The sequence below is a fragment of the Populus nigra genome, chromosome 16 (assembly GCF_951802175.1).
Source record: "Populus nigra chromosome 16, ddPopNigr1.1, whole genome shotgun sequence".
Lineage (NCBI taxonomy): Eukaryota > Viridiplantae > Streptophyta > Magnoliopsida > Malpighiales > Salicaceae > Populus > Populus nigra.
In genome coordinates this window covers 10,318,777-10,346,628 of record NC_084867.1, presented here as the reverse complement: position 1 = coordinate 10,346,628, position 27,852 = coordinate 10,318,777, and the positions used below count along the sequence as shown (strand labels likewise).

Here is a 27,852-nt window from a genome sequence, read left to right as displayed (position 1 = left end):
ATCTCTTTTGTTATGGCTCACGTGTTTGGGTCTTTTTTTTTTCTTTTGCATCTAAACAAACAACATGTTTTTCGGTTTCTGCCCTAATTTTTTTTTTAAAAAATTGAATCGGACAACGCGTCGCCTACTAAGGCGAACAATGCATCATCTGATTTTAGTCAAATTCTAGCCACCATGGTGGCCAGAAAAACAAGGCTTAAGGTTTTTAACCCGAAAAACTATTTTTCAACTCGTTATGACCCAGAATACCTAGATAACACTTTAGTAACCGTGATAAATCTATTTATGGCATCAAAAAACCCAAAACACCATCTAAAAACCTAAAATTAATCCAAAACAAAAAATCTTCTCGAACTCATATACGTTTTTCATGATCTTTAAAGGTAAAAAAACACCTAATATGAACTTCACTCATCAAATGAAATAATTTGACACAAACATTGACCATTTTGGTGGCCTAATATTTCTCTCTCTACCACTAGAATTCGGCGACCTCTTTTTTTCCTCTCTCAAACAAGGAATTAGAAAAAATGAATTTTTTTACCAAAATTGAATTGAAAAAAATATTGAGATACCAAATATGTATAATTTTTAAAGTATAATGACTAAATTAAACTTTTTATGTGAACTTTAAAATCATCACCGATTTGCGCTACCTTTTCTACTCTGGTTTTCTATCTTTTAATTTTATGTTTCGTTAAAGAATTTGATTCAAATTTTCTTGAATTTAGCCCTAAAAGGATGCAATTGCAAAAAAAATAATAAAATTGATGACTAAATTGAAAAAAAATAAGAACAATATGTCTACAGTGAGATGTGAGTGGGTGCACAATATCAGCTTAACAGTACTCATCCCATGCATTCTAGTTTTATTAGTTAATTTTATAAATAAGACTTCATTATTAATAATAAAAAGTTATATAAATATGTCATTTCTAGAATAAGTTAGTAATGACACTTGAACCCAAATTTTTTTTTATTAAAGGAGTCTTCCCTAAACTAGTTATTTTATAGAAAAAAAGTCTCTTTGAGTGTGACTAAGGAAATAATATTTTGGGAGTAGATAAAAATAATTTTAAATGAAATATCATATTTCATTAATACTAAAAGACTTACAAATGCATCAATATTTTCACATTACATATGTATAAAAGATAAAACTCAACTTAAATCTTACTTTTTAAAAAGGACTTTGACAAAAGCAACAATGAAAACTAGCCTTCTAAATAACAACCAATATTTTTATTTATTTGAAACTCTGAAACTCATATTGTCTTTTATATAAAATTTATAGCCTCTTTAGCATATAAATAAGTTGAAGTCACCATAAATCAATACGGAATATATTACACTATCAAGCCTATTAAAGATCATATCCATTAACGATAACTTGAATACAAAACCAACACCAATATCCAAAAATTGCTAACTTCTTTGCTTGTATGTTTAATTTTTTTTATTTGAACTATTGAGTTCCAATGCCATCAGTTTTCCAAAATAAGTTTTTTATACTTCATCTACTTGTTCATCAAAGTTTTATGGGATATTTAAAAGTTATAAAATGTCTTTACACAAATACATGGATGCATTTCATTATTGTTATTGATGTTTTTTTTTTATGTTTCTCTTTAAAATGTCATGCTTTTATAGATTTGGTGGTTTAATGGTGCTCTAACCTTACTTTCTTGAGTTGCATTCCTAGTATGTTGAATTGTCTATCTCCTGTAAAAAAAACATCTCACCTAAAAAATTAAACTATTAGATAATGCTCCAAGATATAATTTATATTATTATCTAATACATCATCTTCAAGTAAAAACTCTTTCAGCTTGAAACTTGCATAAACTCACACTACCTCGTGCTTAATTTTTATAAATAGAATGAGGGTGGTGAGATTTGAACTCGTGACCACTCAGTCAATAAGGCTATAATATATAATTTATATTATTATCTAATACATCATCTTCAAGTAAAAGCTCTTTCAGCTTGAAACTTGCATAAACTCACACTACCTCGTGCTTAATTTTTATAAATAGAATGAGGGTGGTGAGATTTGAACTCGTGACCACTCAGTCAATAAGGTTATAATATTATGTCAAAGAACCATCTCACCCAAAAGTTTAAGCTCTTAGATGAGCCCCCAAGATATGATTTATATTATTCTCTAACATCTCTATATGCAAACATATTTTTATTTTCTTATTTGATTAAACACAAACATTTAAATATTTGTAAAAATAATATTCTTTTATCCTAGATACCTGTTTATTAATTCCTGATTATATGTTATTGTCACTTATATACATATAACAAGTACTCCAAAGATCTTGAACCAAGTTTCTTTTATTTTTCTTGATCCTCTTTTTGCTATCCTTTTTTCCTCAACACTATCACGCTAGATAGTTCAATATAAAAAACAAAGAGTTTGCATGTGATGTATCTTACCATAAGTAATATATTGTTAATTGATGGTTATCTTTTGATTGTATAACCAACATTTTATTCTTGATCTTTAAATATTATTTTTTTAGATTTCCTAAATATCCTAATATTATATGACAACTCTTTTTTTTCCTTTTTAAAAGCATTTAGAAATGCAGGCCAACCCGCATTTCCAAAAAAATCAAAAAATATTTTTGCTAAAAATTAATTTTTTATATATTTTGTATCGTTTTGATATGCTGATCTCAAAAATGATTTTTTAAAAAATAAAAAAAACATCATTTTGATGCATTTCGAAATGAAAAGCACTTTGAAAAGCAACCACAACCACACTCCTAAACAGACCCTTTGTCTAATATCCCTTTGCCTTAATTACATGAAATTAAGAAATTTTATAATGTTTAAGTTGTAACTAATGTCATCCTATTAGTTACTCAATGAGATGAAATAGATAGATACAAATAGGAGAGAGAAAAACTAGGTGAAAATATTCTTATTATTTTTTAAAAGTCATGGATTTTATTCTTTCTCTCACTTGTATTTGTTTCCTTTTTTAAATGAATCTCATTGAGTAACTAATAGAATCACCAATTATAGCTTCAACACCATAAAGTCTTCTCGTGAAGTCTTATTAGTAAATAATAGATGGTTGTTATAGATTTAAAGTTATTATAAGACATCATTTTATATTGTTATGAAAAAAAAATACAAACAACTTATATTTACATATTAAGTTACAAAAAACAAATCAATTCTAACAGAAATAATAGTAATTTGAAGTCATAAAAGAAAAATCTCGATAGATGAAAAGGTTGATGCAAACTTTTTTTTGTTTTAATGGTAAGGTTGATGTCAAACTTAACATTCTATTACAATGAGAAAATAGTAATAAAAAATTTTATGGTGTCAAAATATATTACAAAGACTAACATTGAAGGTTTACTGTATAAAAGAATATATAGCTTCTACAACCTTTTTTTTTTACTTGTATTTGAGAGACTAGTTGTCCTCCATTATAATGTGTTGATTAACTTTTATAAGATGATTTAATCAAGAAAATGATAACGTCAAAATAAAAAGTACTTAAAAAATTAAATTAATATGACTATATATTAAGGTTTCATGATTAAAATACCAAGGAATCGGTTTGACCAACAATGTATGAAAACAAAGTTATTTTTCCAAACTATAATGAATACATTGCCTTTTAGCTAGTGAGCTAGCAATAACATCTTAGTATGACAAAAAAGAATCACCAAGACAATAACCTATTCTCACACATCTATATATAACTCACCTACTGAATCTTATAATCAGTTAAAGTAGTGATTGATGCATGTGTTTATTTAGTATTGTGGTGCTAAATGTTTTTTAAAAAGTATTTTTTTAATTGAAAATATATTAAAATAATATTTTTCCATATTGTTTTTTTATTTTTGATATCCACACATCAAAATCATTAAAAAACATATAAAAATATCAATTTAATACTTTTATAATGAAAAAACACTTTGAAAAACAAGTTATAACACAAAAACAAACACTCACTTAGAATCAAGATATGAAACTGAAATTAAGATAAGGTGTGATTAGATTTCAGCTTAATTAGAATAGCAATGAGTCTTTGATTATCCAAATACATAAGAAAGTTCCTTGCATTCATTAAAAAGAAAACAAATGCCTTCTAACTTTTAAACTAGTACATTAATGTGATTTTTATTTAATTCTAAGAGATTGATCATATAAGATGTTTGATTTTAAAAAAAACTTAAATCTTGGAGTTAATATTTTTTTAAAAAACTCATTTAATTTTTTTAATGTATCTAACTGATGTTAAAGGTATATTTTTAAAATTTTATGAAAAAAACTTAATATTGGCTCAACTTTATCTTAATTTTGTTGAGTAAGCAACTCTAATATTTTTCACTTTAAACTGGCCAAAATATTCAAATTTATTTTCATAAAGGATTAGACTTAATAACTAAGGAGTCTATGACTAACCAATATTGCACACTACCGTTTAGTTATTGTAATTTTCACATGTATAGGTCTAACTGGGGCATTGTTCCTGGTATAATAGACATTATAGAGGCTTATAAAGGTCCATTTACATCTATGGCTCCATGAGTCTATGTATTTATATAGATATAGATATTGTTCATTGATTAACAAAAATATACAGAAGCTCTATTTTCCCATGTCATTCTATGATTTTATTTATTTTTGTGTATATCATCGCCACTCCCTTTGATTGCATCCACTAATCCAAAACTTAATTTGAAAACTATAATACAACTTGAATGTTTTCGGGATGCTCCTAATAACCAACAAATAAAAAATACCTTTTCTTGTATGGATCATATTTCAATTGGAACTTCACGAGTAAATCTACCAACAAGTCTTGTTTAATTAGAAAACACTTTTTAGTTTAAAATGATTTTGGTTATTAACAAAACCTAATTAGCATTGGAAAAACATTATAGACATAAGCCCATTTGCATTGTTCACCAGAATAGTGTAATGAAATCTTTGCTAATCAAACCAAAAAATATTGAACTTGCTATTAGATGTAATGAGATCTTTTTATAAGGTGTATTAATCATTACCAAATTGATTGAGGATAAATAAGTTTTTTCTCATTTCAAAAGCAAAGTGAAACAGTCAAAATGCATTTAAAAGCCAAAATTTGAAAATGAGCTTCCAAGGGATTTTTTTGTATTTTCACAATGGTTTTTCTTGTTATTATTAGGTCAACTGAAAGGCAATTTGATATTTTCATAAATATAGAAAATATAAAAAATTAAAGCACAACAAAACAACCAAAATGTGTTTGGAGAAAAATATTAAAATTGGCCTCAACAGGCTATTTTGTATTTTCATAATGATTTTTCCATTATCATCAGGTCAAATGAGAGGAAACTTGATATTTGCATAAATATATAAAATACTAATAAAAAAGTGGCTAAAGCGTGTGGGAGGTGCCTCTAGATAGAAAAAAATACCTCCTTCATTGTGTCATTGGAAACAAAGTTATGTCCTTTTCCTTTTAAGACAACGTATGTGGTCAATGTTGGCACAGTTTGTCATCGACGATGCTCTCTTCTCCCCTCCTTCTTTTCTCTCTTCTCCACTCGAACTTCATGTCGGCAATGCAAAATTTCAGAGTTGTCATATGATTTATAGGGGTTTACACTTCAATTTTTATTCTTTTGATATCTAATTTTTGTGTTTTTTTCCTTTTGTAAAACTTTGATTATTTTTTAATTTCATCATTCAATCCCAATTTATGATATGTTTTTTTTTTCAATTTGGTTTTCAGTCTTTTGATTGTTTTTTTTTTCTTTTTTTAGCCTTTTGTTAAATTAATTTTTCTTTTTAATTTCACATTTCAATAAAAAAAATTGTTCGTATTTCTTATTTCAATCTTGATTTTTATTCTTTTTATTATTTTATTGGGTTTTTTTATTAATTTATTTTCTTTTCAATTTCACTCTTATAAAATTTACTTTGTATTTCAATCTTAATCCTTATACTTTTAATTTCTATTTTTTGTTTTCTAATCCTTTTGTTTAATTGAATTTTTTTTCAATTTCATCATTTAATATTTGATTAATCGAGAATTAAGTTTCATGGTTTTTCCAGATAGAGTGCTTTCAGACTAATGACTCGGGTCACAGTTTTGAAAAGTTAACATAGGTTGACACTGGGTTTTTTTTTTATATATAAAAGGGTTTGTGACTTTCTTTATTTTCTTTTCTATCAGGTTATCCTAGTTTTATGATCTGAGTTGCGGATTTGGCTGGATAACCTGAGTTAGCTTCAACCCTGATTACTGTAGTTATAAATTTATCATGCTAACTCGAGTTAATTTGACCTGATTTTTTAGGTTTATTTTTACCAAACTTCATCATTATGCATTTAATAGGTTAAAAATTGAGATACATCATTTATCTTCTTTAAATATATATATATATATATATATATTCATATTGTCATGATTTTTTTAATTTCATTTATTTTCTATTATTATTTAATTTTTTATCATCTAATTAAAGCATATCTAAGTTATTTAATTCTATCGTACCTAATACCAATAACCCTAGTAAAATAAAATAAAATATCAAGCCTGCAGTGTAGCGTGGTTACTATTGTAATGGAATCTATTATGACAGGGATTTGACTAAGAATTAATAGATATGCAGTAACATTAAATGCACTTTAATTTCAAGGAGTCTTATACTATACTTCAAATGCATTAATTAACGTAATTATGTGATGATTGTTGATACCTTCCTCAGACTGGGTCAACCACTGACCACATCTAAGATTTCAAGCCATAAATTTCTGCTGTACTTTTTTTCCCCCTCGTCCCTCTCTGTCAAACTGCAAATACCAGGCTTGCTGGATCATAAAGACTGTAAAACCTCTCTGTCCTTAAACTCAAAATGGAGCTGGATCCGATCAGCAACAGCAACCGTAGATTTCATAGGCTTTTCAGCTACTACACCACCCAAGATTCCTTTTCCTACACCAAAAAAAATGCTGGAACTTAAGCAATTATCAAATGATAAAAAAATCCTGGAAGACCCACATCGGAAAGCCAACTTCTCGATGATTCAGTTTTCTAAAGTTTTGACTGGTCATCTCTTACCTCTTCCTATCTCATGTGCTGTCATGCTACTGAGGATTCTACACATGTACGGGTGTAAGTATTTTAAGCTTATGTATAGAAAAGCAAAAACACCTTGGATTCATTAAAGTTGTCTTGCTAGAGGGAAAAGATGAAGAAAAAAGGTCATGAAAACGAAGGAAACAAAAACTAGTTTATAAAAATAGAAAATCCAGGTAAGAGAACAACTGAGTGATCGAATATAAAAAGGGGTGTTCTTCACTCACTTTCACAGTCCACTCACCGCCATCTATTTGCCACTTAGATAGTATTTCTTTATTTCCATTAATGCTGCCAAGGAAACCTCTGGCACTATCTGTGCCTTGACACAATACATCTTGCAACCACTAAGATCTCTCTATCTACCTGCCTCTCTTTCCTTAATTATGCAAGCAAAATCAGTTGTTTTTTTTTTTCCAACTCTCTCTTTAATTCTCATCTTGTTGTCTCACTTCTATTTGCTGTTCACTTCCTGCAGCTCTAAACTAGGCTACACCCCCCACTTACTGTAGTTCATTGAAAGAGAGCAGATCGATTTTCAAGTTAATTGCAATGCAAGACCATCCAATTGGGATTCCTGCTTGCTTTACATCCGGTGAGAAGGTAGCTGATGATCCTGCCACAGTAACCAGGTCAGGGCAGAGTGTTTTCATGTCTGCTTATCGTACAAAGATTGCCGATCAGTGTCGTTTGATCACAATAACATGGTGCAAGAATCTGTTACTCCATGGTCTATCAGTATCAGTAGAAGGTCCTGAAGGAGAGAGTCAGTACACCTGCAAAGTGGAGCTGAAGCCTTGGTATTTTTGGAGGAAACAAGGCTCCAAACGGTTTGTAGTGGAGGGTAAAGCTGTGGATATCTTCTGGGACCTCAAGGCTGCTAAATTCAATGGTGAAACTGAGCCTAATTCTGAGTATTATGTCGCTGTTGTTTGCGACGAAGAGGTTGTGCTTCTTCTTGGTGATCTGAAGAAGGATGCTTACAGGAAAACTGGGTGTAGGCCTGCTCTTATTGATCCCATTTTGGTTTCAAGAAAGGAGCACATATTTGGCAAGAAGAAGTTCGCTACAAGAATCAAGTTCCATGAGAAAGGTCGGTTTCATGAGATCTCAATAGAGTGCAAGAACGGAAGTAATAGTGGCAATATTGTTAGTAATGGCAATTCTATTAATGGGGATGAACCAGAAATGGAGATAAGGATAGATGGGCATTTGGTCATTCATGTGAAGCATCTTCAATGGAAATTTAGAGGTAACGAGTATATTAACCTTCGTAAATTAAGAGTAGAGGTATACTGGGATGTCCATGACTGGCTATTTAGTCCTGGTTTAAGGCATGCTTTGTTTATCTTTAAGCCAATAATGTCTTGCACATCTCTATCATTACTATCAACTTCATCTTCATCACCTGCACTATCTTCATCGACATCTACACCATTGTCCTCCCAGACAGGAGGTTCTGGTTCACTAGAGGGGCTAAATGCAAGTGGTGGATCATCTGATTTTTGCTTGTTTCTCTATGCTTGGAAAGTTGAATGACAGTAGCGCCAATGCTCCATAGTCATCAACATCCAAAAGAATAAGGTTGTAAAAAGGAAAGGAAATATGGGGTCTCCATGGGATGGGCCAGCACCATGGGGTGGTGAGGATACAGATTGGGTTAAGAGAGTGACAGATGATTGGGTTGAGAAAGAAAATGGGATCCAAGAGAGACGCTGGGAGTTAGTTACAGCTGGGGATGAACAAGTGGGCATAATTGGACAAGACAGATTGTATCAGATAACATGGCCAATATTATTTCACATCTAGAGGCATCTTCCTGTTCACTTTTCTCCAAAATTATCTTTTCGTTTATCTCTCTTTCACTTGATCTGGTCTTGAAATATGAGAAGTTTGCTTTCCAATTATATGTAGTATGTGGAGTGCCTTAATTTTATATACAGGAAAAAAGCTATATGACGACATGTTTTCAGTAGGCTACTGAATGTCTGTATCCGGCAAAACAATGCAAATGCATGTGATGATGGGCATAGGGGAGGATATAGAGGGGCTATGGATGACGCAGAGCACATGCAAGTTTTTATGCATATGTAACCTTTTTCACTTGCTTTGTTTACTCCTCCCTTTTTCCCTTTTCATAAACTATTTCTGAGCAGTAGCTTGTCATTGTAGAATGATGCAGCAATAAACATAAATAATTACAGGATCATGTCTAAATTAAGGAGTAATAATAATAATAATAATAATAATAGTTGTATTTGTGCTGAAGAATATGGGCGACAAAATACTTGCTTTTGATGGACTAGCAAGTGGAAACAATTATTTGTAAACAACAAGATTGCCGCCATCAACAACGATTGCTACAATGAGATGATGTTGCCAATGGCTATTCAGTGCCTTCCATCATTATTCTTTCACACCAAAAAAACAAAAAATATATATATAATAAATTAGGCACAACAGATTTTTCTTTAGGGAAACTAGCTGTCCACTAAAAAAAATCTAATCTCGTCACAAATCAACGTTTTTATGATCTTTATTTACCAAAACCAAACCACTTTGCCAGGAAGAACTTGTTCTTTCCGCGAGAGGCATCAGGACTTGCTTCTGTCGGTGCTGCTGCAGGAGCTGCAAGGTCATTAAAAAGGTGCTAAACAGTAATATTAGAGTTTGAAGAATGAATACTGGTGGGATTAAAAAAAAAAGAAAAAGAATTAAAGCTTGGAGTTGGAGTTCGAAGCAACAGAGATTATCAGAAGGACTAAAATGGATTAAATATTACCTGCTTTTGTTGTATTGTTAGGCTTCCCATTCCTTACATTATTAGAATTTTTATCTGAATTCTGTGGGATGGCTTCATGTCGAGAGACAGGGGTTGGCCTGCTCTCTGTTCCTCTATGGTCCATATGTGCTCCATTATCACGACCACCTATATGTTCAGCTGCAAAAATAGAGAAACAAAGTATGAACTGCCTCTGTACGTTGACAGAAAAAGTGTAATAATTCGAAAAGGAAAGGACATGGATTCATGCACCACAATGATCAACTTCAATTCAATTCAAAGTACTTGCTAAGCATTTGTATAAAACTTGAAGTCCAGTGTCATCTGCATGGTGATTATCTAGAATTTTGTTTCGACTCTTGTTCTACATCAACAATCCTAAGAGACTTCCAGTAGATAAATACATTATGTAAAGGTAGCTGCTTACTCTCACTGGGGGGCTTTCCATAGTTGTGCCTTAGTGCTTCAATAAAGGAGCTGTCTCTTTGATCTTGCATCACTAATAGAGATCCCAAAAGAAAGGAAATAAACCATGAGACAAGAATAACTTGAAACTTATTTCCTGATGGTTTGAATACGTATGAAAAACCATACATTGATCAAAAAGGGCATTTCTATATTTTGGGGTTGAGCCAACTAGAAGCAACTGAACTGCCTCTGCATCTCTTGTCATAGAACAGGTAGCAGATGCATTCAAATTTTGTGTGTCTAACAGGATACCTGCAAGCTGTAGCAGAGGAAACTATTGAGATCTCAAACCAAGCAAAACAAGTGATTTTAACTGCGTTGTTATACTTGAGCTGTTAATACATAATTTAGTAATTTACCAAAAGCTTTTTCAGCACTGGAGTTTGAAGTAGATCATAGGCATCTTCACAGTAGTTATCGGTAAGAATAGTGCACTGTGATCCAACCTATGCAGAGAACCAGCAGCATTAAGTACAGATAATTAGTGATGACTTAAACCACTCATTAACACAGAAAATCAGAATAATTCCAACATCTTATACTCATCCTATCATATTGATTGTTGTGGACTGACCTCGCCGTTAGTTCTGAGGATATCTTGCCCAACAACAAGAATGTTTAATTTCCCTTCCATCATTAGACTCTCCAAATCCACCTGCACCAAATGGCAAGCACAAAGTGAGTAACTTCTATAACTATTTTCATTGCCAAATAATGGAAGCAAAATTATTAAGAAGAAAAAAGCTCCATTCCTGTACCTTCCCTTCTATCCAGGGTATTTGATTGTGTTGAAGGTACATTCAAAGGGTGCAATAGCATTTAGAAAATAGAAATTTTCTCATTACAGGGTACTGAATTCTTGTGATCTTGCATGAATTCTGAATTAGTCCATGGGTATGCACAACAAATCTCATTTCGTTCCAAGCAAATTCCAATCGTCATATTGTGAATAAAAACTAATTTAAGTGATGCTTGTGTATCAAAACAATGATCCAACATTCTTCGGAGAATGAAACTCAAATAGCATGGAATGAAAATTGTTGGAAGTACCTCGTCAGCGAAGAGCAATGAGGTAGCATCAAGGCCAACATGTTGGAATAACCAAGCAGCTTGTCTCTGCTTCCACATTCTCCCTCTCCTTGTATTCATCACAGGGAATACCACAGTTCCCTCTCTGTCACCATTTCCTTTATTCTTCGTCATTCTATTTGCCAACAACAACGCGTAGCATATAGCTGCTACCATTGAGCTAGTACCTGCATTTATTCACACAATATCAGTGACTCTGCTTTTAACAGTCAACATGAAAAGCCTAACTAATATGCACTTATATTATATTGAAAGCCTCTACAAATTCTTCATTCATTAAAATGTGCTTACTGTTTGAAGGACCAGAAAGGATGATTTTGGCCTTAGAATCAAGCTCCCTATTCAAGATCTTCTCAATCTTGGTTTTTTCCTCTTTAAGGAATCCATTAAGACTTAAATCTTCTTCTCCCTCTTCTTCCTTTTTGCACCCACTTACAATAGGCTTTGGTGCAACTTTCTCAATGGAACAAGTAGACTTTGATATAGACCTCCTGTGAGCCGACTCCATGAGATTCTTTGGTGGGGACAGCGGTTGAGTCTCTGGTTTGGAACATTTGTTTGATGACATTGATCTCCTTTGAGCTGACTCAATAAGATTCTTTGGTGGAGAAAGCAAATGAATGTCTTGTCGTAATAATGGAGCTGGCTTGAAAGTTCTACGTGAAGTGACTGGAATTCCCTGAGGGGTGGTCGCCGGGGGCTCAGTTTGGAACCGGGACTTTCGGTATGATGACTGCCGAGGTGGCAGATTCAGGGCCGGTGGATCCAAGAGTGGGGAGGAACGGTCGTTGGATTGGTGGGGGCTGCTGGGGTCTGGAACTGGGGCATTGAAATTAGAGGGTGGTTTGAGGATGTTAGAGAACCACCCTTGGAATTGTGATGCTGGGGATGGCTCTGCAGGAGTCTCGACTAATGGTTCTGATTTATTACGGCTATGTTTTGCTGATTTGGTTAGTATTTCTCCACTGAAAGCTTCCTTTGATCTGTGCCTGAAGAGACGAGAATAATTGTGTCACAGGAAATGTAACATTGCATTAGCATACCACAGTGCACTGAATTGCATTTCCTACATCTCGAAGCACATGAATTAAATGCAAATCATCTCTTACCTTCTAGCAGACCTGGAGAGTGGGTCCCTCCTATCAAGTATAGAGGCTGACGACAGCCTGGCAGGAACGGCTGCAAACCTTGGTGATCCAACTAGTCTAGAAGGGGATTCACACCTCGAAGGAGATGACGCCACCATACGTCTAGCTTCTTCTAGCCACTCCTGAGTTAACTTACTGCTGTTGCTCCTTGTACTGTCATCGAAACTTTCTTCTTCGTCTTCCGAATGGCCCCCAGTTAAGTCATAGGATCTCTTGTCATTGTCCACGGTCCCAAAGAACATGTCATTCATGAAATCTGTGAGGTCTGGTACATTTTTGGTTTTGTTTGGTCTCTGACTCTCAACAATTTTCTTTTGCAGGGTTATAGACCCTTTGCTTTCTCTCGAGGACTCCCTGCTAAATCTCCTATCCATCATCATCATGGCCGAGAGAGAGAGAGAGAGAGTGGTGCTTTGATTTTGATTCATATCACAAGAGTACGTTTGCACTGTCATGTATATCTGCACATCTACCTGGACAAATAATCCAATATTTGGGACATTGATAGTATCAATCAAAGGAAAGCTATATGGAAAGAATGTTAGCCGGCATTCCCTTTGCTTGTTTTTTTCGTTGCATGTATACACGTTGTTGAGGATGGAAAACGTTCTGGTAATTCTAAGCAAATCATGTTTTGTCTTTCCTGACGTCTGTTAGCTATATTTTCAATAAAATTGCAAGAATTAAAGCTTAATTGTACACTAAGCTGGCCAAGGAAAACTGGCATGGCTTCATATTGTCCATTTCCTAAATAAAGAAGCATCTATATCCTACCGAAGCAACAAATCATCATCTGTCGCCCAAAAAATGATCTGAACCTCGAAATTCTAGCTAAATCTACTTGAGATTCTTGGATTCAAAACTAGAAATTGGGTTGAGATCAGTAAGGAGAGATTTCAGAGGATGGGAGAACAATAACTTTATGATTAAGATGTAGAGCTTATTAAAATGAAAAATGAGACTGTGATTAGTGAAGTTAACCAAGTTTATGCATGCATTTTCTCTCGATGAGACAATGTTTATGCATATTAAATAACCCTCGAAGACAAGGATCATAAATTTATCAAAGCTCAGCTTCCAGGTCGATTCATGAAGTTCAAACCTACAGTACAGTATAAAGTATGTTCCTCGGAACGCGGAGTTATGATAAGAAAAGAAAAGGTATATGGTCTAATATATGTTTGACAAAACATTGGCGATCAACAGACTGATGAGGCTTAGAAGGTACATGCATTCATTAATTAAATAAGGTGTATAATAAGGATTAACACTAGCATGTATCACCGGTCTTGAACTTGCATCAGAGCTTGAAATATATCATCTTATTCTGGAGTCAGACTCTCTCCTGGTAGTGATTTTCCTTATAAAGCAGGTTGAGAAAACAGACAATAATTATACGTTGGTTGTGAGAGAGTCTACACTTTTGACTAGATATTGGAAGGTCAAGGTTCAACACACTTTCAACTCTACAGCAGACTGGTTGGCGAATTCGTTGGGTTATTTTTCAATGAAAAACTCGTTGTTTGTTATGTTAACGGGAGAAGAGTTCAATGATAGTTTTTTTTTTCTTTTAAACTTTCATGAGAAAAGAGATTGTGCTTGGTTTGGAGATTTTTTTTATTCGATTAATTATTATGTTTAGGGTATTTTTTTAGCGTTTTTGGATTATATGGAGAGGTTTTTATGATGTTTTAAAAGTATTTAAGGTATAAATAAATTGAAAATAGATTTTAATCAGAAAAATTCCTCCTATATTTTTTTTAACCATCACAATAATGGCTAGAATCTAGATTCTAGATTATAATCCAGTAGATGACGCATTATTTGACTTAACAAGCAATGTATTATATGTTTTTTTATTAAAAAAAAATAAGAGGTGAATGATTTGTTATTTTTCTTTAAAACAATAATAATGATGGGCTCATTTGCTCGGGTTTTTTTATTATTATTTTTAATTTCATTGATTAATGTTGAGTTTTTATTAAAAAAAATTTATCAATTTTCCCTTTAATATTTGATGATTTTGAAGTTTTTGTATTTTTTATGTATAATAAAATAAAATAAATAATTGAATCTACTAGAATTCAATACCCGGGTCATTTGTTTTGCTAGTGGACCAGAGTTAACTTGGGATGTCTTTTTTTTTTTTAATTTTTTTGAATTTATCAAATTAAAAATATTACATCGAGATAATTCTCACACAATTTAATTTAAAATATAAACTAGCTAAAAAATAGAGTTTGGAGTTTTCAAGCTTTACTAGCTATGTCAGGTCAATATCAAAAAGTATTCTACAATCTAAATATTATTTTTTTTATTCAAATTTTTTCTAAACCACACCAGAGTGCAGGAAATAACCTAGTGAGTACTAACCCACATCACCCCATGTAGTTAATTAAAAGTAGTTTAGTATCATTTATAGTTTTTCTTCCTTAATTTTGTTTTCAACTTGTTTCTGGAACAAAAGCAAAATCTTGATTGTCTTAAAAAAAAAACCCCCACAACCACTATCACCATTTTTGGACAATTAGTTGTTATTTCTTTATGTTGTTTAAAATAAATAAATAAACAATTTTTTATTTTATTTTGAATTAAAGAATACAGAAAACGGAAATGATATCAAAGAAATCTAAATTTAAAAGAAAATTAGATTTTTTTTTACTAAAATTTTGAAATTGGAATTGGAAAATTGCATACAACGGGTTTATATTTTTATTTTCAAAAACCCAATAAAAGAATCATCATGCTAAAAAATTAGATGATGGCATCGATTGTCATGAAAGGTACATATATTAGAAATAGTAATATATAAGAATTTATATATGGTCCACACGTACGTTAAATGGGAAAAAAGAAAAAAGAAAAGATATTGAATATATCTGTGTAATTGTGTACTTATCATCATCAATGGACACAAACTCACCACTTCTCAAAAGGATGGGAACTATTTATTTCTAATCCATAAAGAAATTAACAAATTTACCATTTATCAATATCTTATCTGTTCATGAGGCCATAATTCAGTCAAGAAAGAAGATAACAAGGTTTCATAGCAGAAAGCATAACGACACGAAAAAGCTTATCTACCAATTTTAGCAGCAATATTGTGAGGCTCTAGTTTAGCCAAGATAACATGGCCCGGAACAGTAAACCTTGTTGTAGAAGATACCATAGAGTATGAAGAAGAAGACAGAGCATGAAGAAGATGAATATCAGCGTGATCTTGAAATACTCAAGGCTGTGGCACAAGCATGGCATGGTCATTCTGGAAGTTCAAGGTCTACCAATGAATACGATGCATATCGCCAAAATTTTCAAAGCAAGCCTTCTCGGTTCAAGCTAGAAGCAGTGAACAAGTCATCAGCCAAGAGGGTTGAGAGTGTAAGTTGGGATTTCAAGCAATCACTGTGGGATTCCTATGAGATTGTGAATGTGTCCAAGAGGTTGGAGAGAGAGCTTGTTTTGGAAGATCCATTTAGTGGGCTAGATACTCAAAGAAGGGTGTATAGTAAGAAAAGAGAGAGTAAGAACAGTCTTAGAAAATTGTTTAATGTCATGTCTTCAAGGAGATTCAATGAGGCTGAAGTTCCTCGTGAAGATAACAATCAATTTTGATGTTGCATTTTTACTAGTCCTGTCTTGTTCTTGACTTCCAGCTTATGTTAGTTCTATCTCCAGGTTTTGCAGTACAGAATGCTAGCTAGTGCAATCTTCATTGAAAAAACCCGACATGAAAATTCAAGTTTTGTTTTGCAGGTTGTTTTCACACTTTAGCCTAATAGGAAAATTAAAACCAAATTATTATGTTGTGCTTTTAGTGACATGGATATGTCTTGCTACAAGTATTTGCTTTGTCATGAAACCACAACACAAACAACCTAAGACTTGTATTGGCAGACAATGTATTTTCAGTAATGCAAAACTCTTCTGTATTTTTTTACTAATCAACATATGTTCTCTTTTTCAGAGCTATTATTCATAACAGCAATTTGTAATGTAGAAGAGCATTGCTAGTTTAAAACCAGCAGATTTGTTATGATTTGTTTTTAATTATTTTCCTTGAGAGGGAGACTAGTACAAGCAAAAGATTAAATTGCATGATAGCAATCAATTTTGATCCTTGATTTGTCAACATCAGATGAGGAATATTGTAATAGAATTCAGGATTCTGTCAGTTTATTTGCACCAGATATTGGAAAGGGTGTGTTATTCTTTACTCAATTATTGTGGTCTGGTCCTGGTCATGGTAGATTCCCTGTAAAGAATTTCAACTGTTGACCACACAACGTCTCCAGAATTTGATTGCAGCTCTCCAGCAACCTGATGACTGTACTGAAATAAGGTAAGCTAACATGATCTCATCATGGTCCAACTATTGATTAATATGCCCGCTAAATTGGGAACAATGACCGAATCCCCACTTAATTCTAGGCCGGTGTCGACTGTATGATATTGTTGTCGTTGATTGATGGACATAGTTGCCACAAGAATTTCTTTGTAGTTCAGGTTTCTGCTGGAAAATACCAGGACTAATACCTCTATAAGCGCCGGTAGGACCTTAATCAAGTAGTATCTGCCATATTCAGTGCCAGTTCTAAAGACCGTCTCTCATCATCTGTTTCCAGCATAACCTCCAAAAGTTAATGATTTATTAATCAAATCTGCCAACTGAACATAAAACCAGTCAGGCAGTCAGAAACTTAGAGGTCATGAATTAGCTGCATCGAAAGACAGCTTATTTGATATGTTTGACAAGTCATTGGCAATGGTGACAGAAAGGACATTCACTGTATCAGGCAGTTGGCTTGAAGCAGCAGCAGCAGCAACAGTTTCCAGCAGTTCCTAGTTAAATGAGCTACCAAGCATTTCTACAGGCCTTGCATGATTATTTTGTTTTCACCGATATACACTTCAGATTTTTGTTTTTTTTAACATATTCTTAAACTATCTGCGTAAGCCTGGATACTTCAAAGGAAAGAAGGGAACATATAAAACATTAACGGGTTAAAGATGTTATATATCTGCTATATAATTGATTCTGGCAACATGTATCATGCATGTATTTCAGAGAACCTCAAGCATCGACAAACTGTGGGATTCAGAACTTGATGTAATAATAATAATAAGGCGAAGCATCGTTTGTAATTTACTCTAAAGTTTAGTTTCTGTAACACTCGTCACATTGACAATTTATTTGTTAAAGGCTCAATTGCAGCACAATATTGCAGCTTATGAAGCCCTGGATTCACAAATAAGCAGCGAGGAAAAGCTATATATTATACTATGTTGTCTTATTGCAATATAAAATAGTTAAATTATCTTGGCATGCTATATCCAAACAATCCTGAAAGAAGTTCTGCAGCCACAAGAAGACAGGCCTTTTTTATTTAAATAGCTGTGTTGGTTACAACACTGTAGCTGAGATATACTTTGCCTGTAATCTAAGCAGAACCGACATGCGCTCCTAGCCTATGGCAAATTGAAGGTCTTCCATTTGCACAGTTCAAAGCCCTTGTGTTTCTGCTGGATGAAGCCGTCAGCTTCATCATCAACAGTTTCTTCGATAACTTCTGATTTCTGATTCCCATTTTGTTCGATAATTTGCACTTGCTCCGTCACCTGAACCTTCTTGGGAGACTTGGTGGGATTCCTCTTGTTGATTACATAATCTTGGCGAGCCTCGATCATCTCTTCTTCTTAAATTACCTTGTTGTTGAAGGCCTTGCGCACGCTTGGGTACTGGGGAGCACCATGTAGAGCACTTGGTATCCTCGATAATTTTGAAATATAGGCATGATAATCATCGTACGTACGTGTATTTGGTATTGTGGTAGCTGTTGTAGTTGTGATTTGAAAAAAATTGCTTTATAAAAAGTACTTTTAATTAAGGTTGGTTTGAAAAAATAAGTGTTTGGTTAAAACCGTGATTGAAATTGAAATTGAACAAAAAGTAGTTTAATGTGTTTGGTTAAAAAAGTACAAAAATTAAACACATCGAAAAAAAATGTTCACGCTAACAGTGCAAGTGAATTACACTGTTTGCGTGCACAGTTCAAGTGAATTGCATTGTGCACGTAAACGCTGAAACTCAAAAAATAGTAGGGAACTACTTCGCTAAAATCACATGCAAAACGTGAATTATCATGACCATACTAAAATTAAATTGCACTTTTTATGTAACCAAATATAATATTTGTTGTGATTGCTTCAAATAGAGAAGCAACCACGCAAACAAACGACCCCGTAGTGTCCCAGCCATGCTGTTGCCTAGTTTGGTGAACAGTACCTTTATACATTTGTGCTGATTTGCGCAGTTTACAATAATCTAGTTATGAGAAGCTGCAAATTTATAGACCCAAATTTTAACTTTAATCTCTGAAGATGGTAACGTTGCATCTAATTCCTTTATCTCTTGTCAAATATCAAGTTATATCATCCACATTTTAGGAGGGATCGGGAATAAATGCCTGTAAAGTGAAACGCTGAGTGTATTATTTATTGATGAGGTTTTGCTTATTTTATGTTTTAAAAGTTTTAAAAAAAAATTTAATTTTTTTTATTTTTTCCTTACTTCAAATTAATATTTTTTATATTTTTAAATTATTTTGATACGCTAAAGTAACGGTAACCACACTCTCAAACATGAAACATTCATTTTAAATAGATTGATATTATAGATATCAACCCATCCAAAATTAGTAGGTATTTTTTAGACTCTATAAATAATAGATAGGGTGTATATATTGTTAAACCCAATTTGAAATTTGGCCAAATCTAATCTGAAATATATATTTAATTTGTAAAATATTTAATTTTTTTAATACAGTATGATTAAATTAAATTCTAGGAGTTCACGTCAGCTGAAAATTAAATTCCAAATTTCTGGCTCTTCCTGAGAAGATTATACCACAACTTTTGCCACTCTGTGAAGGTACCTGGAAAGGTGTTGTTTTCAATTGTCGTTTGTGCTATTAAGATTCTAGAGCTGTACAAGTTTTTTGGTTTGTGTATGCTGTATAGTTTGACTTTGGAAAGTTTTAAATAAAAAAAATATTATTAAATTATAAAAATTAATTTGATGTGATTCGATTAAGTTAATGAGTCTAAAAACAATTTAGATAACCAGTAAAAAAAACATTGTCTAACTTAAGATAAATATTCAATATAATATTTATTTTATAACTATTGAGATAATAATTTATTAGATTGATTTGAGTCAATCAAGATTAATCTTTTAGTCTGCATGTTGGATCATAAGATTATGATAACTCTATAAAAAAATAAATAGAAATAAATTCTCAAACCTAATTTTCAATAAACTCAATGTTAAAGGATAAAATTTTAAAAAAATAATTAAAAAATAGATAAAAAACAACTCGAGTCAACCCGAATTAACTTGACAAACTTGTGACTCTAGTAATGACACCAGAACAACCTAATAAAAAGCAAATTGAAATAAATTATGAAATTTAATTCTCAATCAACTCAGTGTTAAAAGATAAAATAAAAAAATTAATTAAAAAATAAAAAATAATAATTTAAATCAACTCAGATTTTTATTTCTATTTCGAAATATAAATATTATGGATAGAATTATAACTATATTAATAGATTTTCAATCCAAATTAAGTTGCGCTGCAAATCTTACCAATCAATCAAATTCAATCGCTAGTCAGGATTTGTAGCTTTTGTAGTTATTGACCAAACAAAATGAAAAAAAAAAATATTTCAGATTTTTAGATCAAACCTAGATCTTTGTTTAATGAATAAAAATGACTCTTCGGCGGGGGTAGAATATATATATGTATTTTATTTCTATTACTATGATATTCATAAATGAAGTAATTAATAAATAAATAAAATAAAATAGTCAAAGGTGGGGTTACCATTATCCTTTTTGCAGTGATGAACCTTGCATGTGTTCCTGAAAAAAAGAATTTGCCCACTTAGTGCCTATCCATTCCATACCCAAATGCAACTCAGAATGCCTTCCTTTCCTTCACAAGAGGGAAGATCTTACGAAATTTCAAATACATACTTGTCTTTAAGAATTGAACATAACAAACAACTTAATTAGCATAAAATTATCTTCGGTCCCTTCTCTTCTGGGCTAGGACTGGAAATCGACCAAAAACCTCAGACGAAGTAGCTTCCAAACCCTTAAGTCCATCAGCTATCAATATCTCATTCTTGAAAAAAAAAACCTCTTTGCCAAAGAAACACCACATGGAGAAAGGTTAATTCATCATACTCATGACCCGAATCATGAGATGAAGATAATCTTATAGAAAATAAACCAAAACAAATCATAAATTCTAATTCTTAATCAACTTAATATTGAAAAATAAAATTAAAAATAAAATCAATTAAAAAAAATTTAAGTTAACCTGGATTAACTTGACAAACCTTTGGGTCAATTTATGAAACCAGAATAACCCAATAAAAAAATTAAAATAAATTATAAAATTCAATTCTCAATCATCCTAGTATTAAAATATGAAATTGAAAAAACAATTACAAAAACAACACGGAAAAATTACTCGAGTCGATCTGGATTAATCCACCAAACATACAAGTCAAGTCATGCAACAGGAATAATCTCACAAAAAATAAATCAAAACAAATCATAAAAGTTAATTCTCAATCAACAAGTATAAAAAAATATCAATTAAAAAAACTTCAAATTAAACCATTAAACATATATTCATAAAAAGTTTTAAAATCAAACCCCCAATCGAAATTCAAAACCACCAAACCAATATAAAAAAACTAGTGGCCACCTCTCTCTCTCTCTCTCAGATTCCCGCCAAACCTAACTCCCTTACCCAGTCATTTCCAGAGAACTCAAACCTTACGAAAGTGTAAAGCAATCATAACGCCTAAACTAAGTACACACAACGCCCACCTCCTCAAAACCTAGAGAAGAGAAACCCTTTGACGGACTATGGCCTTTCCATTTTCGATAGAATCAATGATCCTCATCCCCATCTTGGTAAATGAACACAACCAGGCCATCAAAATATCAATTGCTTCTCTTTTCTTTTGCTTTTTCTTCATCAGTAGAATATCATTTTCAGAACAGGAAGCTTATATAAGGTCTCTTGCAGAAATTGCATTCTGGGCCTCACTGCTATGTTTTCTCCCCCATTTTGGTAAAAAGAAAATGTTGCCCATAAAGCAGAAAAACAGTTTTTAATTTTCTCAAGGTCATAACAGTCGACAAACATCGCAAAAATCTGTAAGCTCAGGCTTATATGAAAATTAAAATAAAAAAAGACCATAATCGGCATCTCAAGAATAAATAAATAAATAAATAACCCTTCCTTTATTTCATCCCCGTACATTAAAAACCTAACCTGGCAGATATTTCAAAAACCTTTTTTTGAGTGCAGTAACAGAAATCCTAGAAAAAGTACATGATGCTGGCAAAAATTATGCGGAAACATAAGAAACATGCCAAAAACGTTGTCGGATGATATAAGCATAACACAAATCTCTCATCCAGAAGGGCACAAGAATAACGAGAATGTAGACCAGGCACAAGTACACAGAAAAGCAGAAGGAACCATATTGATAAATTATTCATTCACAGTGCATCTGATATATATATAAAAACATATCCAGTCAGCATTTGGTTGGAGCACCAAACACGATAAATGCTCAAAGAATCCGTAGATCAACTTATTAAACCTTAGCAACCCTAGATTTATTTATAATACCCATTGACAACGTAAAGGAGGATTAAGATTCTAGAACTATGCCTTCTTTCCGGTGAGAATATCCATGACCACACCCTTGATACTCCCATTGTTTTTCTTCAGCAGCAGCTTGTTCATTTCCTTGTCACGGAAACCCTGCAACCACAACATACAATGTACATTCTGTAATCTTGTGTTGTGCATAAAACAACATAAACAAAAAACAATCCTAGTCTTGCTACAAAACGATCTAAAAATGAACTCCAGAGATGACTTACCATCTCTTGCAACTCCTCGAGAATGGGGTCCCAGTCAGAAACACCACAAAGATCATCCACTGACTGCTCCAGATCATACTCATTCCGCCTCAAGATCTCCTTATTCAAATCAACCTGCTTGAAGCCCATTTCCTTGAGTTCCTTTAGGAGGGTCTTCTCAACAGCATTTTCAACGATGACCTCTTCAGAGGAAGTTGAAGCATCCACAGCGGGAAGAACTTCGGTACTAGCAGGAACTGTTTCAGAAATGTCTATCATTGGATAAAGAACAGGAACAGATGAAGGCATGGCCTGGGGAGGAGCAGAGGCCGAAACACCATGGCCAATCAGTAAGGCATCATCTATAGGGAATTTTAGTTCTTGGCTCTTAGGCTGTTCGTCAACCATGGGGACATCTGGTTCTGAAAGCAAGGTATTGTTCTGAGGCTCCAGAAAACAGCCATCCACAGCAGGCTGGACATTCATATCTAAAACACCAGGGAATTTAGAACCACTGTAATTGGGAGACTCGTTCAAGTTCAGATATTTGAAGAATGGATCTTTCAGGGAAGCATCAACCTGCATGGAAAAATAAGGAATAACTACTGCGCACTTTCTGGTGTGTGTGTGCGTGTAATGAAAAGGTCAAAGTAAAAGCCAACGAAGGGAGCACCAAGAAAGCCAATACCTCAATAAGAACCCAAACACGCTGCCCGAATTTTCCACCTGATGGGTATGCCATCCTCCAATATGATATGTATCTACCAGGCAATGCAGGAGATACAAAATCAGCTGCAACATCAAGTTCACCATCAATAGGCACACCATGGACTGGAATCTGCATGGATCAATGAGACCACAAAATGAAGAAAGATCAGATGAATAGCTTAAAGCAAAGGCAATTGTTAAATGTCACTACAAACTGAAGAAGCCCACCTCTATCTCAACAGAATCAGTATTGAAGAACCTGTCTCCCCCAATCCACACAAGCCGCACTCCCTGAGGCCATGCGACACTCCCATTGTTGCGCATTCGCCAAATCTTGGTAAAAGGAGTAGATGGAGGCATCATGGTACCATCTGACACATTGACATCCAAAACAAAACGGCTGTCTAGCTTAGGTTGAGCTCCTTTTACTCCATATGAACCTTTAGAGAGAGGCTGTGGTATGGCCCAAGATTTCTGTGTCTTTTGGTAAAAAATAAAAAAAGACAAGTCAGCAATGAAAAAAAATAAAGCAAGATTTTATCAACAGAGAAAACTCGCATGTGATATTAAATATCAAGATAGGCACAAAGTCTGCATACAGGATCATTAAACCCCTTGAAAGACCACCGATTACGATAAGGCATCGGCCTATCCATCTTGATGTAATCAGCTTCATTACCCATTTCAGCGAAGCAGATGCTGCAGACGTCATAATCCTCTTTACTGCTAGAAAGAAAAAAGAGCAGCGAGGTAATTACTAAATAAATATGAGAAAATAGCATCGATTCAACAGCCATTATCTTTATAAGCATAGGCACAACATCAAAGCTTTAAGTGTATATCTTACACTTTGGACTTGTACCGAGGCCCAGTAATTGGATGAACACCACAACCATCACATTGAACACCCCTATGAAACATGCCAACCATGGGATTATTAAGAGAATTGTTTCTCTTAATTACATGACCTTTGAGAGTGCGTGAAGCTGAGTCATTTGCCACTGGCATTCCACTAAATGGACAATCAGTCTGTAAAGGAAAGCCATGATTCACAGGAATGCTGGGGAAACCAAACCAGCCAGGCTTCCCAGTTGGAAGACCAGTATTCTGTTTCTTGGCTTCCTTCCAATCATCACTAGCAGGAATGAAGGATGCAAGGGGTGTATAATGCACAAATGAATTGGAAATTTGAGGGTTAGGATTCAGATTAACAGGAGAAGGGACAGCTGTGTGTGGTGACATCGCAGTCTTAGTACCATTTTCAAACCTCTCCTCCTGGCTAGTTTTGAGAGGTGAGTTTAAATTCGGCAAGTCTTCTTTCAAGCCACCATCCTTGGAAGCATTTAGAACTGTAGGAGCTGTAGCTCCAGTTTGGGGGCCTATACCATCATGAGACTGGGAGGTTGGATTCAGGTGGGATTGCCCCATTTTTGAAAAGCAGTCAACAAGCTCAGTGAGCACTGCATTAGAAGCCACAGCTTTTGAAGTCAGGTCGAGAGATATCTTTGAGAGTACTTCACGTAAGGGCTCTGGCACAGATTTCAAAACTTCAGCAACACCATTGTTGAGGCATGGTAATGGACTCTGGACCCTGGGGGACCTCATAGGGGTAGAACTACCACTGGATCTAGCATTAGATTTACCAGACTTATCATTATTAAGCTGTACATCAATCCTCAAAAACTTCAGGTTCTGCCTCATCACATCACGCAGATCATCATCATCAGCAAGAGTAACCACATCCCCATCTTCATCAATATAGGTCAGAGTGAGATCAGCATCTGGAGGAAAATTAAAAAGACCGAAGATCTTTTCCCTCAGTGCAATCATGTCAAGATCGAGTTGCTCATTCTCCTTTACATGAGCATTAAAACGCCTAAGTGTATCACTATATTTAACCTGTATCCACATGAGCAAATATAAATAAATAAATAAATAAAAGCAGAGGCAATTGGAATATAAAGAACATAAAGAAATTCAAATTAACATACAATTCCATTTGTTGTCAAAACATTTTCTAAACTCAAACCACAACATATTCTCACCCTGTTTCTACATAACCCTACTCAAATCCTTTGCAAGGATAAGATAAAAAAACAAAATTGTGCAGTAAATTGGTCCAGAGATCCTTTAAAGCATCAAAGAAGAAATCTCACCAGCTTTGAGACCAACAAAAACTGCATAATATAAAAACAATTTTGAAAAAAGAAGGCAAAACCCTAAATAAAACCAAATCCAAAAAAGAATCTTTTTTCAGCCGAGGTCAGAGTTCAAACTATTAAAACAACATTCTAAAATAAGCCCATCAGATTTAAGCACCTCATTACACACCCTAATCTAAAGAAAAACAAATCATAATACGAAAGACCCAGATCAAACCCTACTCTATAACAAAGGAGAAAATAATAAATGAAAAACAAAAAAAAAAATTTCTCATATTTGACTCAACAAACAAAAAAAACAACACTTGATCAAAGAGCAAACACACAATAAACAAAGCACAAAGAGATCAAACACATCATTGAAGCAATACATGGCTGTATCTAAAACCAAATTGTTCAAAACACAAAACCCCAATTTCCAAAATTTACATATTTTATTCACAAAAAACACAAAAGCAAATAAGAGAAAACGTTAAAGAACAAACCTTGATCACCATAGTAGAATCCATCGCGTTCCAGTAAGCCGCGCAATAAAAGAAAACCTTAAAAAACCCAGAAAGGATTAGGGGACGAATGGTTCAAATTAAGAACAAAAATCGGAAAGAGAAGAGAGAATATGAAGAATCAATCACTTACCAAGCGTACCTGTTAGCCGCTTTTACCGTCTAACTAAACTATAAAACTTGCTTTGATTTCCTCATGTCTCTCTCTCTCTATATATCTATATGTATTTATACTCTTTGTTTTGGCTTCTTGGATAAGTTCTATTTTTATTTTATTTTTTTATTGAAATAGAAAACCTATGGGATTAAGGAACTGAATTGGATGTGATTTAATACGACTGAGACTACTGTATGAATTTGTGAATTCATACGTGGGTTTATTTTATTGGTTGTTTAGTTGGTATAAGTCCTTGGTGGATAAGCTAAGACTTCAGTGGTAATGTGTGCAATTGGGGATAAGTGGAGACATGGAAGTTATCGCTTAATTAGGTACGCTATTAATTCTTCTCTCTACTAAAACAGCTGAATTGATTATCATCGCATCTTTTTTTTTAAGAAAAAAAAATCTACCTTCTAAATTTATTCATTTTTTTATTCTTATATGTTATATTCCAAAATTTATTTCTTTCAGTTTTATTCCATAATATTTTATTAATTTTAAATTCATCGTGACAACTCATTTCAATTTTTCTATAAAAATATTATAATCTAAAAAAAAATACTAGCATTTAATTCATGATTAATTTTTACATCTATTTTTATTATAATATTATTATGAAATAATAATTTAAGAAAACAAAGTAATTTAGTGAAGTTCATAATTTAAGTTTTAAATTTAATGAGTTAAGTTTTGAAGTCTTTATTAATTTAATATGTCATCGTTCTAATATTAAATAAAATATCTTTTTAATTTTTTTAAAATTAAATTATATTTATTTTTATCAATCATTCAAATTATTTTTTTAAATTCATTTAAAAAAAATAAGCCACCCTGGCATACTCAGCCACGAAATTAATACAAACTAATCCTCAAATTAATAGAAACTAATCCTCAGTCAAACTTTAATACAACATACCCATGAGCCGGTCAAGCATATCACCCTAGGACTAAAAGTAATTGTTGTTGTTGTCAAATAAAAAGGTAAGAGTGTTGAACTTGATTGTTGTTAAAATTCTATTAAATGATTATTGTTTCATGATATAAAAGATAAAGATAACAAATATATAAATATGTTTGGTTCAAAATATAAGAATTTAAAAATAAATTATATTTTGGTATAATTTTAGAGTGAATTTATCTATTTTTAAAATAAAAAATATAGTAGAGCTCATAATATTTATTATTTTATATTTCTAAAGTATTCTATTGAAGAACTTTTAGTTTTAAAATTGTTTAATTAAGATATATAACAATAAAAATGATTATAACCATAGTTTTAAAGTCCAATTTAAAGATTGATATGGAACAAGACCTGAGTCGTGTGTCGAGAAGGTAAACCCGAATTAACTCGAGTTTTTAAAGTTCAATTTAGAGATTGATTTGGAGCAAGACTTGAGCCACGTGTCGGGAAGGCAAACCCGAATTGACTCGAGTTAACGTAAGAATAAAAATGATTATTATTATAGTTTTAAAACTCAACTTAAGAGTTAATCCGGGGTAAGGTCCATGTCACGGGTTGAGAGGGTCGACAAGGGTTTTTTCGGGTCAATATAAAAATAAAAATGGTTATTATCATGGTATTAAAACCCGACTCGGAGGTCAACTTAGAACAAGACCCGAGTAAAGGGTCAAGAGGGTGAACGTATAGATATAAATGGTTATTATTATAGTTTTATAACCTAACTCGGGAATTAACTCTCGACTCGAAGGTTGACTTGGGGTGAAGCCCAAGTCACATGTTGGGAGGATTAACCCAGATTTATTTA

The 27,852-nt window shown here is 33.0% G+C and overlaps 4 protein-coding genes across 8 annotated transcripts; 2 read left to right on the top strand and 2 right to left on the bottom strand.

Annotated features, from left to right (window-relative positions):
* Positions 1-7,663: 7,663 nt before the first annotated feature.
* LOC133676076 (uncharacterized) lies at positions 7,664-8,650 on the top strand. The gene has a single exon (XM_062097648.1). It carries the CDS (start codon positions 7,664-7,666, stop codon positions 8,648-8,650), a length of 987 nt encoding a protein of 328 aa, XP_061953632.1.
* A 920-nt stretch (positions 8,651-9,570) lies between these two features.
* Positions 9,571-12,495, bottom strand: LOC133675964 (uncharacterized). The gene is made up of 8 exons (XM_062097538.1): positions 11,742-12,495; positions 11,412-11,617; positions 10,936-11,016; positions 10,721-10,807; positions 10,488-10,620; positions 10,321-10,392; positions 9,894-10,052; positions 9,571-9,739 (listed from the first exon to the last, which is right to left on the bottom strand). The coding sequence occupies exons 1-8, from the start codon at positions 12,016-12,018 to the stop codon at positions 9,648-9,650; spliced, it is 1,107 nt and encodes a 368-aa protein (XP_061953522.1). The 5' UTR covers positions 12,019-12,495; the 3' UTR covers positions 9,571-9,647.
* A 3,071-nt stretch (positions 12,496-15,566) lies between these two features.
* On the top strand, positions 15,567-16,229 carry LOC133675589 (uncharacterized). The gene has a single exon (XM_062097014.1). The coding sequence runs from the start codon at positions 15,776-15,778 to the stop codon at positions 16,211-16,213; it is 438 nt and encodes a 145-aa protein (XP_061952998.1). The 5' UTR covers positions 15,567-15,775; the 3' UTR covers positions 16,214-16,229.
* Positions 16,230-22,142: 5,913 nt separating this feature from the next.
* LOC133675248 (protein JOKA2-like) lies at positions 22,143-26,205 on the bottom strand. Of its 5 annotated transcripts, none has more exons than XM_062096567.1 (8): positions 26,060-26,205; positions 25,909-25,965; positions 24,109-25,160; positions 23,861-23,987; positions 23,490-23,735; positions 23,242-23,391; positions 22,575-23,132; positions 22,143-22,452 (listed from the first exon to the last, which is right to left on the bottom strand). In XM_062096567.1, the coding sequence occupies exons 2-8, from the start codon at positions 25,930-25,932 to the stop codon at positions 22,354-22,356; spliced, it is 2,256 nt and encodes a 751-aa protein (XP_061952551.1). In that variant the 5' UTR covers positions 25,933-25,965; positions 26,060-26,205; the 3' UTR covers positions 22,143-22,353. The 5 variants fall into 5 exon arrangements, with proteins under 5 accessions (XP_061952551.1, XP_061952552.1, XP_061952548.1 ...); XM_062096568.1 differs by having other exon boundaries at positions 23,861-23,984; XM_062096564.1 differs by having other exon boundaries at positions 23,490-23,741; positions 26,060-26,204.
* Positions 26,206-27,852: the final 1,647 nt, after the last annotated feature.

Excerpts from the sequence above, each read along its gene's own strand:
- LOC133676076 (XM_062097648.1), top strand. The coding sequence starts at position 7,664 with ATGCAAGACCATCCAATTGGGATTCCTGCTTGCTTTACATCCGGTGAG.
- LOC133675964 (XM_062097538.1), bottom strand. The coding sequence starts at position 12,018 with ATGTCATCAAACAAATGTTCCAAACCAGAGACTCAACCGCTGTCCCCA. Across the intron at positions 10,808-10,935 it reads TCCTCAGAACTAACGGCGAG|GTTGGATCACAGTGCACTAT; the intron begins GTCAGTCCACAA and ends TTCTCTGCATAG. Across the intron at positions 9,740-9,893 it reads TAACAATACAACAAAAGCAG|CTCCTGCAGCAGCACCGACA; the intron begins GTAATATTTAAT and ends ATGACCTTGCAG.
- LOC133675589 (XM_062097014.1), top strand. The coding sequence starts at position 15,776 with ATGAAGAAGAAGACAGAGCATGAAGAAGATGAATATCAGCGTGATCTT.
- LOC133675248 (XM_062096564.1), bottom strand. The coding sequence starts at position 25,932 with ATGGATTCTACTATGGTGATCAAG. Across the intron at positions 25,161-25,908 it reads ATTCTACTATGGTGATCAAG|GTTAAATATAGTGATACACT; the intron begins GTTTGTTCTTTA and ends ATGTGGATACAG. Across the intron at positions 23,988-24,108 it reads CCTCGGTACAAGTCCAAAGT|CAGTAAAGAGGATTATGACG; the intron begins GTAAGATATACA and ends TTTTCTTTCTAG.